This window comes from Delphinus delphis, chromosome 2 (genome assembly GCF_949987515.2).
Source record: "Delphinus delphis chromosome 2, mDelDel1.2, whole genome shotgun sequence".
In the NCBI taxonomy this organism is placed as follows: Eukaryota; Metazoa; Chordata; class Mammalia; order Artiodactyla; family Delphinidae; genus Delphinus; species Delphinus delphis.
Genome location: NC_082684.1, coordinates 147,859,713 through 147,876,242, shown reverse-complemented (window position 1 = coordinate 147,876,242; position 16,530 = coordinate 147,859,713). Strand labels below are relative to the sequence as shown.

At 37.4% G+C, this 16,530-nt stretch overlaps 1 protein-coding gene across 1 annotated transcript in view; it reads left to right on the top strand.

The window, feature by feature from the left end:
- UNC13C (unc-13 homolog C) overlaps positions 1-16,530 on the top strand; it is a 574,105-nt gene that overhangs the window by 299,045 nt on the left and 258,530 nt on the right. The window contains exons 14-16 of the mRNA XM_060005943.1: positions 3,947-4,015; positions 5,665-5,754; positions 11,539-11,667. Of these exons, the coding sequence (XP_059861926.1) occupies positions 3,947-4,015; positions 5,665-5,754; positions 11,539-11,667 (288 nt within the window). The remainder of the gene's footprint in view (positions 1-3,946; positions 4,016-5,664; positions 5,755-11,538; positions 11,668-16,530) is intronic.

Here is a 16,530-nt window from a genome sequence, read left to right as displayed (position 1 = left end):
ATGCAAAAAAAAAAATGATGTCTAAAACAATTTGCACAAAAAAAAAAAGAAAAGAAAATGCTCTAAAAATAAAAAAGGGAGGTTAGGACCTAGTGTCAAGAAGAAGCTTGTCTAAAGTTTAGTCAGACTGAGAGAAACGTTAGACTTTCATGCTCAGTGAACAGTAATATCTCAGTGCTTTTCAAGTTTACCTATTAAGTGACTTCTTATATACTCTTTGAATTTATGTCATCTATTAGTGTGTCATTGATAGCATTGTTTCAGTGGCATTTTATAATTTTATGGTATCTCTATTGGTATGAATATTAATCTCAAATCAACAAGAAATGCAAATGTATTTCCAGTATGTTCATATGATTAGCATTAATTAAATTATAAAAAACTTATCAAAATAGCTTACACATTAATTCTACTTGAAATGTTTCTGTTCTGCTTAAAGAATGACTGCTTTCGATATGATCTGGAAAAAACTTTTTATAATTTGCTGGTTCAGGTCAGAATAATTTTATCCTATTCTTGTAAATTTATGAAAACCTAAGAGCAGGTTGCACATGCAGCTAGGGCTCCTCCCAGGGAAGCTGAATCAAGCGAGGACCCTGAGAGCTTAAGCATCATTAGCTTCAGGTTAAATCTACTGCTGCTGCTGGACTGAGATACTGAGAAGCAAAAGAATGGGAGAGGGAAGCTGCAGATGATGCAGAGGTTTTTACACATCTTCTTTATAAGAGCTTTTCCTTCCACGGTTCCCAGTGTCCTAGGGAAACTTGCTAAGAGTGTCCTTGTGGGGTAGTAACTGCCTCCCCCTACTCAAAATCTCCCCTCTTCTCATGGGTCAAAACTGGCCCACCAACTGGTTTTGTACAGCTCATGAGCTAAGAATGGCTTTTACATTTTTAAATGGTTTTTAAAAATCAAAGGATTGTCATTTGTGATACATGAAAATATGAAATTCACGCTTCAGTATCCATAAGCAAAATTTTATTGGAAAACAACCATGCTCGTTTGTTTATATATTGGTTATAGAAGCTCTTGCGCTATAATGGCAGAGTTTAATAGTTGTGACAGAGGCCACAGAGCTGGAAATATTTACGATCTGCCTCTTTACATACAGTTTGCTGACCCCTGGTCTAGAGTTATTCTTGTCAACTAATTAAACCTAAATATTTGATAACAGATAATGCTTAATGTTAATATTATAGATTTAGCCCCTAATAGCAGACATATGCAGTCCTTACCAAATGCAAAGAACTGAATAACGTGACAGTTTCAGATATTGTGGCATGTCCCTCGAGAAACATTTTTTTTTTTGGCGGTACACAGGCCTCTCACTGTTGTGGCCTCTCCCGTTGTGGAGCACAGGCTCCGGACACGCAGGGTCAGCGGCCATGGTTCACGGACCCAGCCGCCCCGCGGCATGTGGGATCTTCCCGGACCGGGGCACGAACCCGTGTCCCCTGCATCAGCAGGCGGACTCTCAACCACTGCGCCACCAGGGAAGCCCGAGAAACATTTTTTAATCGCAGTGTTTTCTTATTCCTCAAATCACACCATGTAGGTGATAGGCCTCCTGTGCTCTCACAAAGGCAATCTCACTCAAGTTAAATAGAAATATGGCAAATGAAATAAAATTTCAGGCTGTCCTTCTGTTTAAAAAATGTCTGTGAAAATTCTATCAGGAGCTCACTTTTAATTTCACATCATCTGATATTGTTTGGGATTTAGCGACAACATGCCTGGCAGTTTTCTCCACGGTTTTCTATTTTTCTGGAATGTAAATTTTCCAGCTGGGCACTGAAGACCTAGGTTGGAAGACTAAATGTGTGATCTGTATCAGTCAGAATTCTGTTCAGCTGCATGAAATAAATTCAACAAACCTGACTCAATATTCTTTCCCATGTAACCTAAGTCCAAAGGTAATAAGGAATTCAGGGCCAGTACAGCTGCTCAGGATTGTAATTTTTTGAAAGGGTAGGCAAACAGAGTTAGGATGAGGTGTGGAGGCTCCTAGCTTCCTGCCTCATCATTCTTACCATTTGTTTAGCTTTTCGTCTTATAGCCACGGGATGACTATTTGACCTTCTAGTATCTCATCTGAGTTTAAGGTGAGAAAAACACAAAGGGCAAATGGAAAAAAGGCCTAACAAAGAATTATATAGCAAATACTAATACAACAACTCTGCAGAGCATTCTTTTAGAATCTTTCTAAATAATAATTCATCGGTAATATGCTGGCTGGTTCCATCCCCTTTAATAAACTGTATACATCTCATTGGCCAAAATCATGCTACATGGCCATTGCTAGAGTAAAAGAGGCCTGGGAGGGTAGGTGTTTCATAAAGGACATATTTGACTCTTGAGGTTCTGTTAGGAAGAGAAGAAGGGATATCGGGCAGACAACCAGAACAGCTGGTCCCACTGTACACAACAAGGCCAGTGATTTGCGTCATAGCGTGGTTGACTAGGGTCATGTCAGCTGTCTTAATGATTCATACCGATCACAGAGGTCATATAAAGCCTCCAGAGACTGACACAAACACATTGATTTTTACAGTCGTTGAATGATTAACTACTATGGCCTAAACCGATGATTGTAGCAGCTCTTTTATTTTTCTATTTTGATTGAGATCCACTGACCCACATTGATGGAGGATGGGGGTTAATCAAGGGCAACATAGGTCACCTGCTACCCTAGGAAGGTATGATAGAGAGTAAGAAAGAAAACTCTAAGACATTCATCGTATTTTCTGGCAGCTTTACTGGAGAGTCTTACTTGCCTAACAAGATAGCAAGCTTCTGGAAGGCAAGGGTCATTTCTTAGGCTCCTTCATTGCCTCCACAAGGGTTATTAACACAGAGTCAATACTCAAACTTTGTTCACTGATATATAAACCTGATAAAAGGCAGTTTATTAAGAAAATTGAAGTTTCAACTTAGGAACAATTTATCAACTCCCGTTAATATTCATCTCATTTCATCAAGATCAGTGACTTAAAGGGATAAGAGTTATATACCCCATAAATCCAACTTGTTCGTGAAACTACTAGGAAAAATTTCTACTTTTGCTAATATGTTCCAAAGTGTAATTTGGTGTTTACATAATATTAGTCTAGGGAGGAGCCTTTAGTCATTTACTACCATCCCCCTATTTTTTTTTCATTTTTATTTAGGAATCGGAGACTCAGAATGGTGCTTTGTCTACTGTAAAGTTTTCATGTGTGACTTTGATGGTTTTTTACCTTATCTAATTTACTTAATCCACACAACTATATCCTTATGCTTATTAGCAAAACGTTTTAATTCTTATTCTTTATCATCTTCAAATCCTTCTATGAAGAAGTCAGTCCATCCCTGATACAGCATCAGAGGGAGGCATTAGTAATTTTTGTTGACCTGATATTTTATAGTTTTTTAGCACTAAATCTTAAACATACTTTAAAGACAGTCGATCCTTTCAAATTATGAAGTCCGTTACCAAAAGGAAAATACTTTTTGCAATTGTTTTTGACACAAAGAGCAGCTAGTCCACCTTCCATAGGTGGGAGAAGTTTAAAAAAACTATAGTTTAATTTTGGGGAGGTGGTGTGGTGTGTGGAGGTGGGAAGAGGGGTGGGTTATATTCTCTTGTTGACTCATACTGCTGTGAAGGAGTACGGTGGCAATTCAGTTGTCTGGACTCTTTCTTCATGACTCAGCTCTTTGGATACTGTCTCATTCATCACAGAGAGGCAGTGTGACTTACAGGAAAGAGTGGATTTGGTGTCAGAGACCTGAGTTTGAATCACTGCTATGTCACATACCAGCTCTATGATCGTGGAGAAATCACTGACATCTTTGAACCTTCCTTTCTATCAAATGGGGACATTAACTCACAGAGATTTTGTTGTGAGGACTACATTTAGAATTATCATTGATTTCCATTCTCCTATTTTGTGTTTGCTTTGCACAGAGGGAAAAATTCATAAAACTACTGGACCAGTTGCATAACTCTTTAAGGATTGACCTGTCAAAGTATAGGGTATGTACAAAATTATTTGCCTAAAGGTAAAATATGGTGTTTGGCTCAGATGATTTCTTGTCACATTGTAAAAAAAAAGTTATCCACTATGTAATGGAAAAGTAAAGGTAATGATTTTGGAATCTTGGGTCCTGTCACACTAGACGGGTCCCCTAAGTAATCAAGTAGACATCTCTTGTTTAGGTACCTTGCTCCACATCAGCCTGAAGTACTCTGTGTGGGTGTGGGTGTGGGTGTGTGCACACTCATGTACAGGTTTAATTTTATAATTCTTTTAATAACCATTAGATTGAGTGGCCCTCAGCTAATTCATGAAGTAGACATGTGACCCAGTCCTCATCTTAAAAGCTCACCCCTTCTTACTATGATATCCAGCTGATATTTCCTCAGCTTTTGATATTCCTTCTGGGATTCACCACTTAATTCACTCCTAGATCAATACAATGTGCGTTTTTTGAAGCTGTACAGAGTTCATTGTCAACAATTCTGTACTTCACCTGCAGGTGAAACACACACAAACTCACACATACACAAATATATTCATGTGTGTGTTTGTAAACACACAGATATAATTTTATTTAGAAAATACAGTTATCAAAAAATTAGTTACAAATTTTATTTGCCAGAAAATCTATAGTAATAATTATTGCATTCTTTAACAATTTATTCTATAATAAATATCTTTCCATATTTGTACATATGTATCTTTCTTACATTCAATTTTTAGTCTCTTATTGATGGATCGCTTAACTGCACATTTCCGGAAATTATAATACCAAATTTTGTCAAACTTACCTTTCATGTCGGAACTGGGGCCAACACTATGAGAAGGGAACTGCTGTGACAGCAATGAAAATGATATTTGGGGGCAAGAAGGACCTTGAGGCCGCCTCATTCATCATCACTTTGACACTCCAACTCTGCTTGAGTTCATGAATTCCTAAAAGTTACCTGTGGTTTTCCTAATGGCTCTTTAAAAAGCCTATCTGAAAGCACGTTAATATGAGAAATTTCTCAATGCTGAAATTGTTTCCTTAATATTTTCATAATTCCTTTCCTTTCCTTTCCTTCAAAATTCTGAACATCTGCATTTTTATCTCACATTTCTCACCAAACTTCACTAACAAAAACTTTTTGTTTAAATCTGCAGTACTTCAGGTAGAGACTATGCAGTGCAGTCTTCTTTTCTTTTTTTTTTTACTTTTAGCTTCTTTGTGACTAAAAGTAAATATAGGACATGTAAAATTTCCCAGAAGGATTTTGGAAAAAAGAACCCATCTTGAGAAAATTATAAAAAATATTTTCAAATATATGCTCACCCTCCCTCTTTCAGCAGGAAACCTATTTTGTGAAACAAGGATGAATAACCTCATAACATTGCATTAATGATATTATTTTGTACATTTTTATTACATGGTGGGAATAAATAGAAGAATATGGCTTTCTAAGAGTAAGACAAGAATACTTCCAACTTGTTTATTTTCTGTGATATTTTACAGTAAAAATATTGTGAGAATACTGTGGTGATACTTCTTAAATTTTACACAGTTTACTTACCATTTTCTTTCACAGAAAGTTAGTTGTAGTTTATTTGCCACTGGAGACTTAATGCTGATAATTTACCCATTTTCTGTTTCCTAATTAAACAGGAAAACTTTCCCGCCAGCAATGCTGAAAGATTGCAAGACCTGAAATCAACTGTTGACCTGCTAACAAGTATCACCTTTTTTAGGATGAAGGTACATCTTTTATTTTTGTCGCTGTCTTCGTGTGACATACATTTATTCCCTGGTAGAGTCTGGTTTTACCCTTCTCTCTTTTTTTTTTTTTTTCCCCCGGTACGCGGGCCTCTCACTGTTGTGGCCTCTTCGTTGTGGAGCACAGGCTCCAGACGCGGAGCCCCAGCGGCCATGGCTCACAGGCCCAGCTGCTCCGCGGCATGTGGGATCTTCCCAGACCGGGGCACGAACCCGTGTCCCCTGCATCAGCAGGCAGACTCTCAACCATTGCGCCACCAGGGAAGCGCTACCCTTCTCTTGATCAATACTGTTCATCCCCATTGATTAAGATGTGGTGCCTTTGCCTGAGCTAAATGAATCTTCCAACATAATGTGTGTTGAAAAAGAGATTATCCTAGACACTTAAGATATTCTGATACATTTGGCTCAAATTTAGTTTTAAGTTAAATTCATCTTAAACAGAGCTCTCTAGTGAGTGGACGTGACACTTACCGGAAAAAAAAAAATCCCTAAGAACATTAAATGGAAATGGAGTTCACTTTGCATTTCAATTTTAACTGAGATGTCTTGCCGATTTTTTCATTGCAAGAGAGTAGTCTCTTTTAAGTTTACCCTTATTGTAGCAACTCCCATTTCCTGCACTGAGAATGTCTATATAGGAATATGTGTGATTGTTTAATCCATTGGTATAATTAACTGTTATCTACCAACCTATGCAAATATTTCTTTTTAGGTATATCTTCTCTGCTTTAATAGCAAGTTGTCTGCAATTATAATTTGGCTAGCCGGACAATTCATGTAAAGCCTTTCTTAAAACTACTTGTCAGGCTATGGGCTAAACATTTTTGCCCTTTGAAAGAGAGTTTATGATTTTTTATTCAGGAAATTCCTGTACAGATAAAATTAGAAATAATTATTTTTCTTCTTTTCAGTTGCCCATGATTATCTTCACTAAAACAATAAAATTGGTGTTTTATAAGAGAGAAAGAAAACAAAACCATACTGTATAAACCATCCATCCTTTAAAGTTCAATTAAAATTCATTTGGTTTGAAGTCTTGGTAAAATTAGGTGACTGGCATGAATAGAATTTACATCAATTCTGATCTGCTGGCAGTAGCTGCTGGAACAGTGCATAGAGGGTGATAGAACTGATCCAGGCTCTCATTGACAAGTGACGCCTGCCATTGCCATTGAGGGGGGTAGGAAAATGGGAGTGAGGGAGGAGAGTGCCAGCACAGTGCTCAATATCTGCCTTTCCTCAGTCACCAGCCTTGCAGTGTATAGGAAACAAAATCATTTCAAACTTGCAAGTCCTCCTCCCCCACCCTCACTACCAGCTGATGACCTTGCTTCTGATTTCACTGGAAAAACAGGAGCAACTACTGGAGAGCTTCCTCAAGGTCTGACCACATGCTCCCGCCACCCACCCATCTACTTACTTAGCTGCATCTGTGTCCATATTCTGTTCCTTCTTTTTTTTATTATGATAGCTTAGCTGTTTGTTCTCCTAAAAAAAAAAAAAAAAAAAAAAAAAGCTGTATCTTCCACTGATGTAATTAATTTCTTCTCCTGAGTTACTAAAACAGTGGTCCAGCAATCTTCCTCACTCACCTGAATTATCAGTCTTCCACACTCTACTGGATATTCCCCATCACCAAACGTGCTATTATTTCCAGTCCTAAAAATGTTGCTTGACTCCATTTTCTTCTACAGCTACTACCCTTATCCTTCTTTTCCTTTAATACCAAAACCCTTCAAAATAGTCCTTTTTACTTTTTCTTCCCAATTTATTTTCTTGAATTGTCTTCTGAACAAGTTTTCTCCTTCTTTTGTCTTTTTCTCCTCATTATAGACAGTAAAATTCACTCTTTTTGTCATAGTGATCTATTAGTTTTGACATGTGTGGTTGTATTAACCACCACTACAATAAAAATATAGAATAGAACAGTCCTATTAGCCTCCAGTATTCCCTTGTGCTAGTCCTTTATAGTCAATCTCTCTCTCACCTCCTGATCTGTTATTGTCCCCCTATGGTTTTACCTTTTCCAGAACATCGTGTAAATGAAATAATAATCTATGTAGTGTAACATATTGGCTGTTCAGCCTTCTTCCTGAGTGTATCTACAGTTCATTCCTTTTTATTGCTGAGTAGTAATTCTTTGTTATATATGATCTACAGGCATTTGGGTTATTTCCAGTTTGGGGTCATATCAAATAACACTGTTAAAAATATTGATATATATATTTTTGTGTAAACATAAATTTTCACTTTCGTTGGATAAATAACAAGGAGAGAGATTCCTTGGTCATTTGGTCAATGTATGTAAAACTTTACAAGAAATGCCAATTTCAGTTGTTCTACATCTTCTGGTAAAGCTCTTGGCATTTTCCATGATTTGATTTTATTTTTTTAGCCATTCTAATGATGCCAAAAACTCAGCCGGCCTCTGTGCACCAGTGTCAAATCGAATCTCAGAGACAGAGTTTTGGGTGAAGTAGAAAAACATAGCTTTATTGCTTTTCCAGGCAAAGCGGGGACACAGTGGGATCCTGCCCTCGAAAACTATGTGTCCCTACCTGGGAGGATTTGGCAAGGAGTTTTATAGCAACAGCTCAAGGGTGAGGTTGCAGGTAAGATTAGGGTGTGTGAAGGGCCTGCACTCCTTTAATCTGGCCTCAGGTAGTCTGATGAGTTTCTGTGGTTCCTTTAACCTGGTAGCCTTCTTGAAGAGCTTCTCTGGTTCCTTTAATCTGGAATGAAGAATGCTGGCATCTTCCACTTGTTGGGGGTTTTAGTTCTATAAAGAACTTAAAGATAGTTACGTGTATCCCTGAGGCAGAGCCATGACCTGGCCCCAAGGCTGCACTCTTGTTTCTTGACTGCTCCTCCCTTGTCTGGGCATCCCCTCCCTTCCCTGATTAGCAACTGTTCTAATCTGCCCTTTGGAACTCAGGGAGGGTCATGGAGGCTGGAGTCTATTCCCTACAAACAAGAAATTGGGGTGAGAAAGACTTCCATGACCAGGAGCCCCACAGGGTCCTGCTCAGTTTCACTAATAGGAATGAAGTTATATCTTATTATGGTCTTAGTTTTATTTCTATATTAATTAACAGTGTTGATCATGCTTTCTTGAGCTGATTTGCCATCTGAGTTTCTTTTGTGAACAGTCTGTTGAAATGTTTTGCCCACTCTTCATTCTTATTGTTGAGTATTGAGTTCTTTATTTACTCTGGATACAAGTCTTTTGTCAGGTACTTTATTTGCTGATGTTTTCTCCCTGTCTGTGTTTTGTCTTTTCATTCTCTAAAACTATCTTTTGCCTAGCAAAAGTTTTTAATTTTGATAAAGTCTACTTTATCAGTCTTTCTATTTACAGGTAGTGCTACTGATGAAACTAGGGTCACAAAGATTTTTCTGTGTTTCTTCTAAAAGTTTTATTTTACCTTTTACGTTTAATCCTGGGTTCATGTTGAGAATTTTTTTTTTTAATAAGTTGTGAGGTATGGGTCAGGATCATTTTTTTGTATATAGATGTTCAGTAGTTTTCACACCATTTATTGAAGCGATCATGCCTTATTCATTGAATTTCATTTGCATCGTTATAAAAAATCAATTGATCATATTTGTTTGGGTCTGTTTCTGGACTCTCTATGCTGTCCAAATGTCTATACTTTTACCATTACTATGCTGTCTTGATTACTGAAGCCTTATAACAAATCTTAAAATTAGATAGTTTTAGTCCTCCACCTTTTTTGTTACTTTTCAGAATTGTTTAATAGATTATATTAGTTCTTATTGGGATTTTGGTTGGGATTGCATTAAATCTATAGATCAATCTTTAGAGAACTAAAAATTTTTAAATATTAAATCTTCAAATCCACCCTTATTTTTGGAACCTACTCCAATTAGACTTTTAATCCATCACTTCACCAAAAATGATCTTGTCAAAATCACCAGTGACTATCACTTTGCTGAATCTAGTGGTCAGTCATCAGTCTTCATCCTACAGTGTTCAGTATCACGTAATATATTTTATCAATCCCTCCTCCAGGAAAGCCTTTCTTCCCTAGATTCCAGGACACCCCTCTTGCTTCTTTTTTCTCCTATCTCATTGGCTGCCTTTTTTCTCTTCTCCATTGCTTTGTTCTTTCTCATTTGTCTAATGTCATAGGGCTAGAATTACCCAGCATTTCTTTTTTGGACCCCTTCTCTTCTCTGTCCATACTCATCTAGTCTCATTTCTTTAAATTCTTCTCTAAGCTAATAATTCTCAAATTTATATCACTAGCTCAGGCATCTCTACTACTCCAGACTCATTTACCCAAATGTCTGTTTGAAATCTACTTGTATGCATAACAGGCTTCTCAATCTTAACCTGTCATAAACTGAGCTCCTGATCTTCTAAGGATAGTCTTGCTCATCTAGGTTGAGACCACTTCCAGTGTACCAGTTATTTAGGACTAAAACCTTGGTGTTAGGCCACCCCCCATAGGCCGACAAGGCCTGTACTTGCCCATCTTCAAGACCAAAGAAAGAATCCGGAATCAGCAACAGAGACGTCAATGGTTTAATGGATGGGGGATCTTATGTGTCTGAAGCAAGGTCCTAGAGTGAGACCTCACTGTGTGCTCCAAGCTCTTGGCCGGCCATGAAGGCAGCCTTCACTCCTGGGAGGAAGGGGAGGTTACCAGTTATAGGGGAATTGATGTCAGGTTGGCCCCTCAGTTACCAGGGAAACCAGCAGAGGGGCATATCCCTCACCACCCCTTTGATAGGTTTCCATCGGGGCTAAAGTTAGACCAATCATTAGCTGGGGCCTGGGGCAAGTATGTAGGAAGGTCAGTCAGGTAGTAGAGTGTGGCTGAAGTAGGCACTCGTGGAGCAGGAGATGTCCAGAGAGCAAGAGGACAGCCGTCTTGGGTGACCTGATCATATACTTGGGGTGTCTTTCTCTCACACTGCTCACCCAATCTGTCAGCAAATTCTGTTACCCGTTCCTTCCAAAATTAACCAGAATAGAATTTCTTCTAACAACTCCTTGCTCTACCATAGTTCAAGCACTGTCTTCTCATGACTGAATTATTGAGCTCTTCTCATCACTGGTCTTTCTGCTTTGTCCATAGCCGGCCTTATAGCAGCATAAGGGAGCCTTTTAAAAAAATAGGTCACTTTCCTCTTCTGCTCAGATAGTCTACTTTCTTCCCACCTTGCTCAAAGCCAAGGTTCTTGGAGTAGTCTATTTGCAATTTTTCCACTGGTCCCATCCTGTTACTTCTCTGAATTGATCTACTATTGAAGTCCTTTGTATTAAATTCTATTCCACTGAAACACTTTCTATCCCTCTTCTTCGGTTTATTTTTTTTTTCAGCATGCAACATCATGTAATATATTTTACTGATTTCTTTTGTTTATCATCTACTAAAATTTAGCTTCACGAGGAAAGGGATTTTTGTTTCTTTTGCTCACTGCAGTATCACCATTGTCCGATGTATAGTAGGTGATGATAAATATTTGTTGATTGGTTGAATGGAATGAATGAATGATATTGTGATTGGTCACTTTAAGTATTTCTATTTGAATATTTACAACTATGCTCGTTTTCTCTGAGTTGTTATATTAGGACGTTAAGGTGGGTGTTTAAACATTTAAAACATTTCTAAGACCACATTTCTCCTGAATACAGAAAGTTCAACTAAAAGTGTTTATTGAATATTGTTTGATTGTTTGTATGGTTTATACAATGTTTTATTTTTGAATTTAAGAAAATATTTTGTCTACCAGGTTCTGGAGCTGCAAAGCCCCCCAAAGGCCAGCGTGGTGGTGAAAGACTGTGTCAGGGCTTGCCTGGATTCTACGTACAAGTATATTTTTGACAATTGCCATGAACTCTATTCCCAGCTAATAGACCCGGTAAGAAAAGATGTGTGTCTACTTTCTGTTCTAATGTCTGCTTCCATAAGTTTAGAATGACAGTAAGTGGGAAAGTATGTTCATTCAACTTCATGTTAACTGCAGGTTTTAAGAATTTCCGTATCTTTTCTTCACATTTGAACATCACTTTCTTATATATGAGAGTGAAATAATTCACTCCTTAAAATAACTTCATGTATTAAAGGTGGATATTGTTGTTCAAGTTTTTCAGGTGAGGAGTTAGTTTCAAAAGAATTAAGTGATGTTCTCAAGGTCACACAGTGGGCAAGTGGCAGATTTGGGACTAGAATTTAGGATTTCAACTCCTACTTCTATGTCCTTCCCCTAATTCATCTGCCTCCCTTATCATTTTTTCTCATAAAACTGATAGATTGGGACATATTTATAGAACAGGATGGTAACATTGTCACATATGTAAATTTATTTTTAAGAAATATTTCTAAAAAGAAAATACAGAAAGTAAATCAAACATGCATGTGCTTACCACGTAGATGACCAACTGTTAACATTTAGCAATATTTGCTCTGCTCTTTATTGTTTAAAGCCATTAAATGTTAGACATAAACTGGCATTTCACTTTGTAGCTCTTTCAAATTCCATTCTCCTCCCTTCCTCTTCCTTCAGAAATGAACACTGTTTTAATACTGGTGAGTTTGAACGTCTTTTCACATATGCTCAATGAACACTTCAGTTTTATTTTCTGTATATCGCCTATTAATTCCTTGCTGATTTTTCTCTTGGCTTGCCTGTCTTTTGCTTATTAATCTGTAGAAAATTCTAAAATATATTTTGGATACTAATCTTTGTTGGTTATGTAATTTCATATATTACTTCTCTTTATATGTGATGTGTCTTTTTGTTGCATTGAAGTTTTTTAATGCACACTATGATTTTTATATATCGCTATTACTTCTATAGAACTATTGTTTGGGGATGGCTCTTTAAGATGTATCTATTGTCTATCCACTTCTCTGAAGAATGCAGTTGCTCGAATAGATATTGAAAACCATGCAGTTACCTGTGGAACTTCCTGGTTAGTTGAGTGGGGCAGATTCTAGAAAGCCGATGTTGGATGAAGGCGCATAGGACTCTTTCAAGCTAGGTTTCAGGCTGGGTTTCTTACAGTATTCATCCCTTCTGGGGTCACTGACGCCTTAGCCTAATAGGAGAAAACATTAAAGCTGGAGTCTGTCATTGTATAAGTAAAACAACATAAAACCACATAACTGTTCTTAACTTTAGCTTAACATTCCCACTATGTGTGCTCTTGTTTGGAAACTTGGTTCTCTGGGATTTCTAGGGATTAAATTTTCTCTGACTTCAAATCTCCCCTTGGGTGGCTTTCTAATGTCTTCCCTTTGTCTATTCCCTACTCTCTGTCTTCCTCCCACAAAGCTCTTTCAATTCTTCCTCTACATTTTCAACATCATCTTTATTCTACCCAAAATATAAAAATTAAACTTTTTATTATACCATATAAGTTACCCATACATAACTTTATAATAATCTTACCAGGCTTTACCACCTTTAATTTCCTACTCCTTGCAATTCCAAACTCAAACTGGTCCCTCTCATGAGCCCTAAATTCTATTATTTTCTATGAACTGGCCATCTTCTTTTACATTCATGTGTTTATCCTGTTCTGTCTGCCTAAAATGTTCTTCCCCCATCCTCTGCCTTCAAAAAATCCAACTTAAGTATGACCTCCTCTCCTACTAATTCACACTCAGTGGATGAATCAAATCATCACGGTCAAGTGTCATACCTTATTTAGTGTCTTTCTAATATGTTAATACTAATAATAGTAAAATAACAGCTTTATTTATATAAGATATATAGAAATACGTGCAGTTCCCATAAAGCAAACATACCTCTAATAAAAAGCAAATAAATTGTCACGTCAAAATGAATCTAATATAGCTTAATATTTGCTTATTTGGCTTCAAAAACAATGTTTGCATGATTTTCTAACTAACTGGTATTCGTTTTATGTGGGCAGATTTATAGATTTTATATCAAATCTTGTCCATGTGGAGATTGTTTGGAGCTAAGCTTTAAATCTAAGAAAAAGACTTTTCCTTAAACATTGTTATCATTTGAAATTCTAAAGAAAGCACCCATTGGGCCTGAATAATTTAAGAAACTAATACTCCCTAGAGCCCTTCTGGAACCATCTTGGAAAAATTTTAATAATTAAGGCTTATCTCCCCTCAGTTGACTGTAACCCCATTCTCCCAGGAGCTCAAGTTTTAAGACCTTTTTCCTTCACACTATACATCTGAATTGTCCTCAAATTCTGATGACTTTATTTTCAAAATCAAACACCTTATCTTCACAATACATCCAGAATCTAACCACTTTTCACCACCTTCATGCTCCCACCTGGTCTGAGTCACCATTGTTGCTCACTTGGATTACTACATAACTTACTAACAGAGCTCAGTGCTTCTACCCTACAACCTCTGCCTATGTTTAACAGAGCAGCAAGAATGATCCTTTTACAAAATAAGTCAGATTATGTCATTCTTTTCCACATAATATTCTAAAGTCCCTTCATTTTAGTCATGTTCAAAGTCCTTTCAATGGCAGTAAGACCCAGGATCTGCCCATATTGCACCTTCCACCCCACTTACTCTGTTACTCTGTCCTTACACATATCATCGTGAGTGGAGAGGAAAGTAACATGAACAATGCTGTATCCCTGGTACCTGCAACAGTGCCTAGATCATAGTAGGTGCTCAGAAATGTGTTTGTCGAATAAATTGAATGAATGAATAAACAGTTACTTTTCTCAAACGATACAATAATAAATTACAGGTTATTTGGCCCTTTATAAACAAGACTGAAAGAAGTGCTCTATCATAGGAGACTCTCAGTCCTTGCCTAAAGCCTCTTGCAGTTGTATGGGGTAGTGTTGCAGGGTCCTGGACAAGATATGGGAGGAACTGATGAAAGCTACATCTAGTCCCAACCCATAAAAACATCCTGAAGTTTCCTCCAGCTCTCTCTCTTCTGCGTAGTAACCTGGAAGGGCACACATTCCACATGGTATGGATTCCAGGTGGAGGACGGCTATCCAGCCAGCTTCAGCAATAACCCATTACTGCAGTAACTTATTGCGGTTAGGAGATTTATCTGTTACCACAACAAACTTGGCTTATTTTGACTAATAGACCTTCAAATCCATTTCCAACCTGCCTCCCAAACTATCTATTTAAAACATATATGACTGTCCTATCTGTAACCCCCATTCACTCATGGGATTAAGTCTAAACTTTGCAATTATTCAGAGGTCCTCTAAGATGTGAGCTCTGACTAGCTTTCCTTGTTTCAATGTAATTTTCCCCTTGCTTTCTGTGATTCAGGACACTAAACTCCATGATGCCTCCATCCGCATTGTTTTTATCTACCTGCATTTGCTTCACCTCCCCAAACCCCTTCGTGGCTAACTCGAAGCCGGAGTTGCCGGAGTTGCTCTTGTCTGCTCTCATGATACCCTGACATGTCACCACTAGCATACTTACCGTGATGCATTTATTAGGAATATAATGTAATATTTGTCTGGCTTGTCTTCCCTACTAGGCTGTGAGTTTCATCTTTGTAGCCCCAGTGTTCAACGCTGTGCTTTACACAGAGTACAGTTGATTAAATAATTAGTAAGAAAGAAATTTTATAAAAACAGCACTCTGTAACTCATTTATATTCTACTTCACTGACTCCACTTCAAAGTCTGTGGTCAAGAACATGATGTTTGAACCCCTGAGTTTAGATCCTGGCTCTACTGCTTATTAGTTTGGTCGCCTTGGATGAGGTAGTCAGCCTCTTCAACTCTCCGTTTCTTCATCAAGACATACTTTTAGTATTCATGCCACTTCTGTTTTCATCTGAGTTCTCTCTAGATAATGTAATGCCTGAAACCAAGAAACAAGAGTTTCAGGGTTGTTAGGCACAGTATAATTCTGATTATTTAAATGTAGAAGCTCTCTTTCTTTCTCCAGAGGGGTTTTGAAGAACCATATAAAAATAGTGCTCAGAATAAAAATGAAAAACAAACTTGAGAGGTAAGTTGAAATTGTTGCAGTTAGAAGAAATAGCTAAAACAGGCTGGTTGCACACTCATGGAGCAGCCTTTACCTTGGGTGAATCACCATGCCCATGTTTGTCCTTCAGTTTAGCAAAACTAAGAACTCAGGTGTGGCAATGTGGACATAGGTGATTGATCTCTTGCATAAAGACACATGAGGATCAATCTATAAACTAGCCCAATGTTCGAATTGTATTTTTAATTAATAATGAGTTTAAGAATCTCTCATAAGCTTATTAGCTTTTTGAGTAACCATTTTTATAAATTACCTATTCATAGCTTGTGCTTATTTTTTAAAATAGAATCTCTTTTTCTGGTTGCTATTCTAAAGTTACTTAGCTCTTCGTCAGCTTTTGACATTGCAAAGATGTTCACAATCCTTCATCTTTATCTTTGTCACAGCGTACATTTGTAAGAAATTCTCATTTTTAATATAATCAAATTGACCAATTTTTCTATTTAAAATTTGGAGTATTAAAAAGTCTTTCCCACTCACCCACAAATAGAGGATCTCCTTACGTGGAACTTAATAAAATGAATGTGTTCCAGCTTCGTAGTAATCACCGTTAGGATTGTCCAACTAGTTCCCCTGCTGTTGCACCTAAAGCAACCTTCAGATTATGGATTTTCTTTTCATACAGATGATCTTCCAGGAGAGGACAAGCCAATACATTTTCAAGTCTGTTTGAAATGTTTGGTCTTTTTTTTTTTTTTCTATCTTAAAGAAACTGTCGTTTGTTCCCTGAGGTGTCCTCAGA